Source organism: Octopus bimaculoides, chromosome 1 (genome assembly GCF_001194135.2).
Source record: "Octopus bimaculoides isolate UCB-OBI-ISO-001 chromosome 1, ASM119413v2, whole genome shotgun sequence".
Classification (NCBI taxonomy): Eukaryota; Metazoa; Mollusca; class Cephalopoda; order Octopoda; family Octopodidae; genus Octopus; species Octopus bimaculoides.
The window spans coordinates 131791407-131796455 of NC_068981.1; the positions used below are offsets into that span (position 1 = coordinate 131791407).

The 5049-nt window shown below is 35.7% G+C and overlaps 1 protein-coding gene across 2 annotated transcripts in view; it reads right to left on the minus strand.

Annotated features, from left to right (window-relative positions):
• LOC106882601 (dysbindin) overlaps nt 1-5049 on the minus strand; it is a 34187-nt gene that overhangs the window by 13253 nt on the left and 15885 nt on the right. Inside the window, exon 1 of one of the 2 annotated variants that reach the window (XM_014933341.2) lies at nt 2138-2283. The exons of the other annotated variant lie outside the window; for it this stretch is intronic. Within the exon in view, the coding sequence (XP_014788827.1) occupies nt 2138-2199 (62 nt within the window). The 5' untranslated portion in view covers nt 2200-2283. Of the gene's footprint in view, nt 1-2137; nt 2284-5049 lie in introns of those variants that run through there. 2 annotated transcript variants of the gene reach the window in all.

Here is a 5049-nt window from a genome sequence, read left to right on the forward strand (position 1 = left end):
TATATATATAAGGATATTGTTGTTTACAATAATATCAAGTGATACAGCATGCGTAAATAACTTCAATGTGTATCAGTGAAAATTTGTGGTTGTAGTCGTCTTCTGGCTGCGATTTTTAGTGTGCTGGTACCACTTGTAGCACACTTAATTATTAATATATATATAATCAGGCAGTCTCTCAGTGACGTACACTAACAACAATTTATAAACATTCTTCTAGTAATCAAGAGAATTATTTGATATTCCTATTTACCCCATGTGAACAAAGAATTATAAAATATATACAATGGGTTAAGATTTCCTAAGCTGATGGACTATCCGTTCTTTTCATGACACATCAGCGTAGACCACTATTTATCTGTATGCATATGCGTTGCTAAAATAGACTATTTTCAACAAATTATGGTTATTAAGAGCAAACTTCAGTCCAAAGATGCTCCAACCAGGACCATCTTTAAGGCTATTTAGAACCATATTACCCAACGTATTCGTCCCAGCATTCAATGCCCTCTTAAGACATTGAACAGTTACCCAGGAGCCCCACAGGTCTGGGGCCCAATTCTGATCTATGTACGCTTCGCCTTGTTGACAATAAATACATTGATCTACCCACGAGCCAACAATGTTGCTAAGATGACTATGGCACCACCACCGCTTTTTTCCCTTCATGATAGGATGGTGATTTGAATGAGATATGGCTGCTATTTCTGGCTGATCGAGCGACTGTCTGGTTTCAAATTCTGATTAAGGTTTCCCTAAATTAGTTACACCGGTTATCTATAAAATGTCCAAATAAATATAGGCAGTCGTAAGTTGTTAATAACTGTAACCAACAGATACTTTAAACACTGATGTAGCTCAATATCATAAAAAATAGTATATTTCTTTTAGAAATAAGAAACAAAAAGAATTCAACTTTGTATACGTTTTTAGTTTCTGATAGTTACTTTCTCTTCATTTCTCCCTTCGAATTGCATTTTTATTCCGGAGGTTCTGTTTGGCTACGTAGTTACAGTCTGGATAATTAGAGTTGGCATTCATGTCGTTACAAATAATAATAATAATAATAAATAAATAACTACCGAAAGACACTGAGTATACATTCATCAAGAAATAGTTATTTGTCGAATCCATTATTTTAAAGACATAATTTCGTTTGTAGCTTAACTCGCTCTTTACACTTAGCTTCAGCTTTACATTACCCACTATCTCAAATCATAGCCTACAGTCTTAAAAAGAAAAAAGGAAAGAAGTTAACATGGACATATAAAAAGATGAGATGGTCATATGTGGAACTCAGATATGTCTGCTTGGTTAGTACTGACCTGGGAGTTAAAACCAACTCATTGCGAGCAGAAAACAGGTGTTAGTAACACTTACGCATCTCCAACTAAAGACAATATAAAATTTATTAACGAACAACAACAAAAAAAATGTCACAAAGTATAAAGATCAGTAGCAACTGATTCCAAAATCTGAAAAAAAAGGCTTCGTTACCAAAGCACTAAATTCACATAAATTTGGCAAGATAACTGTGATCAGATCACATCCTGCTCCATTCATAACCTCAAACTTGCCTTCTTGCTCACAATGTTAGAACAAGCATACGATCGAAGACATTCCAGCCGTGACAGTCCTCTCTTTTTGTAAATCGAACGCTACAATATCTAATGTATTTTCATTTAAGGCGATAGGGCATAATTTCAGAGGGATTTAGCTGCTACTTCTAGCAGGTCGAGTGACTGAGATGTGAATAAATAATATATAGTAGCATTATTAGATGAAAAGCTACGAAACTTAACTAACATCCTTTTTTCTTTGAAAATTATACTGTAAACAAACAAAACCAGAATAAAGAGAAGGGGTGTTTTGAAATTACGAAAAAGAAAAAAAAAACATCTTGTAGATATAAATATTAAATGACTTGTCATATCTAATCCTAGATCCTGCAGAATTCAACAATGAATAAAGCTTTCCTCCTGTTATTAACTAAAACAAAAGAACTCAGACTAATTTATAAATAATACACACCCATAAATAAAGACGAAAGATATACAGAACGAATACACGAGTTGAAATGAAACTGAATTGCCAGAAACAATCCCCGAATAGAAAATATACTAATTAGATAGAATACCCAGCTGATAAATCCTGCTGAACGGTATGGAATTTATCCTTAATCACTTCGAAAACACTCATCACTGGTTTGTTGTCGTTTCACGAACTCCTAAATCCGTTCATCTTTGATGGCATATGACCTCTAATCACGTGACCAGGTTGGCTTAGATCACATGACAAGGATTGCATTTTGTTGGCACTCCGTCGCTTACGACGTCGAGGGTTCCAGTTGATCCGATCAACGGAACAGCCTGCTCGTGAAATTAACGTGCAAGTGGCTGAGCACTCCACAGACACGTGTACCCTTAATGTAGTTCTCGGGGATATTCAGCGTGACACAGTGTGACAAGGCTGGCCCTTTGAATTACAGGTACAACAGAAACAGGAAGAAAGATTGAGAGAAAGTTGTGGTGAAAGAGTACAGCAGGGTTCGCCACCATCCCCTGCCGGAGCCTCGTGGAACTTTAGGTGTTTTCGCTCAATAAACACTCACAACGCCCGGTCTGGGAATCGAAACCGCGATCCTATGACCGCGAGTCCGCTGGGCCATTGCGCCTCCACTACATGCCTCCACTACATGACAAGGATTAATCCTCTTCGAATTAAATTTTTAACTTGAATGTTATAACGTGTAAAATTTAGGTCATTCATTGGTAAACTTGCGGCCCGCGGGACTTTACCATGGATTTTTTTAGTAGTGCGGCCCGCCTGATAATGAACCATGTCGAAAAAAGTTGCCCATACCTATTTTAGAGTGTATGGTTATGAGATGTTCATGCTTTTCCTATGAATTATAACAGAGTTAATATTGTTTAGAGAGGGATGGACTGCCTTGTTCTAAATACTCTACTATGACAACATCTTCAGATTGAATTCTGTGATTGTTTAATTTCACTTGGAAAAAATCTGTCTTGTCAGGTTTCAAAAGTTAGGAACTATATGACTTTAAATCAATTAAGTTCCAAATTTTCAGTTATCTTTGCTGCTCTTAGGAGAAAGGACTGTTGGGCTGTCTTGCTTAAAATATGTTATAGGAAAAGGGTAGGGTATAAATATTTGATTTTTATATTTTAGGCTCTTTGTAATCGAACGTGAATTGAAAGTAGTGTTGTCTTGTGTGCGCTTTAACAAACTGAAAAGTCCGACCACAGTACTAATATAAAGTCGGTGAAACGGTCTACAACTGTGATTCGCACTTGTAACCATGGGGAATACGCCCCTGAGAATTCAGGGAATTAAGTGTCTTAGCAATGAACACTGCTTATTTTATCACCTGTCATACGGAACTATCGTTTGATTAGTGGAAATGTATTAATTAGGAAAGTTTGGTTAAAAAAAAATCTTTGCTTTCGTTTTTGTTACCACTGATGAAGCTATGGCAAAGCTTATAATTCCATCCGGTTTGTATGGAGTGAAAAACGTGTTCGGATAGGAAGAAGTTCAGTTAATGTTTATTAGTGGCCGTATTTAACTTCGTATAACTACATTTTGGGCCTCGGCCGACTCTGACTCCTCATAGGTAATTTGAATGCATATTTTTTAATGAAATTTCGCAGAGATACGCCTTCAAGGACATAGATTGCAATTTGTTAACAAGGATTTTAAAAAAATACTGAGAGCAAAGTATCAGATCACTCAACCACCATTAACACACTGAGTTGCAGAAATATCATTATAGCAAATGTGCAAATATTCTGCTCAATATCACAGATTTGCTTGTCAGTTGCTTAACCTTAACCACGTAGTGGCTGACAAAATGTGCAACTGTGACCATGAGCAGCAGTAGTGGGAGAGCATAATAGCCATGTGTTGAGAGGTATTCTATGGGGTTTGAATAAATGTAACAAAAGCAAAATTTGAAGGAAATATCAGTCATTTTTCATACTATCTAGGAGTAAGTAAATAAGAAATAACAGTTGCTACCCAAGGACAAAAGTTATGTTACAGTGTTATTCATGCAGCCATTGAAATGTGTCTTCGGTGACCAACTCAACTCAAGTGACAGCAAATTCATTGTGACAAGTGTATAGAGTCCAATTCAGTGATTTCATAAAAAAATAAAATTTCTTGAAATTCTAGACATATTACTTGCATCATCTGAAAGACCTCAAAGATTGTTGCGAGAATATTGCACATGTGATCAACAAAATCTCACTAATCACAATGATGTTTTAGTGATATCTATGTATATCATTTAAAAATGCCTTTTAATATTATTTATTTATATTTGATAATGTAAAGCCAATTTTCATATAGTATAACTGAAGTCTGCTTATTCAATCATGGAATGACATCAAGTCACAAAAGCTGATATAACTGCAAAGGTAAATGTAAACTTGCTTGGATCAAGCATAAAACACATCAACTGTCTTCCTAATCCTTTGCAGGTATAAGCTGTTTGATTATTTGTCAGGATTCAGGTGTAAAAGCTGTAGAAGCTAGACAACATAGCCTGCTGAAATCTAAGTAAATTATTATATAATTTTAACGAAGTATTTACCTAGTTGTTCTTATATCATTTTGCAATCTTTCAAACTGATCAAATATAATCAGTTGTGTAAGGGCATTGTAACTGTTGAATTTTGAAGTTTAAGCATGAATGCTTATTGCATGACTCAGAATGTGCTTATAAATGTATGTGTATTCGTGTGTGTGCGTATATCTATAAGCGGACGTTAAACGACGATGATGATGATGATGATATATATATATATATATATATATTATATTATCATCATTTAATTTCCATCTTCTATGCTGGCTTGGATTGGACAGTTTGACAGGAGATGGTAAACCTAGGGACTGGGCCAAGCTCCACTGGATTCTTTTTACTGTTGGATGTCCTTCCCAATGTCCATTACTTTACAGAGTGGACATGTTTGAAAGGGCATCCATATACATACATATATAGTGAGGGCACATGGATGCCCT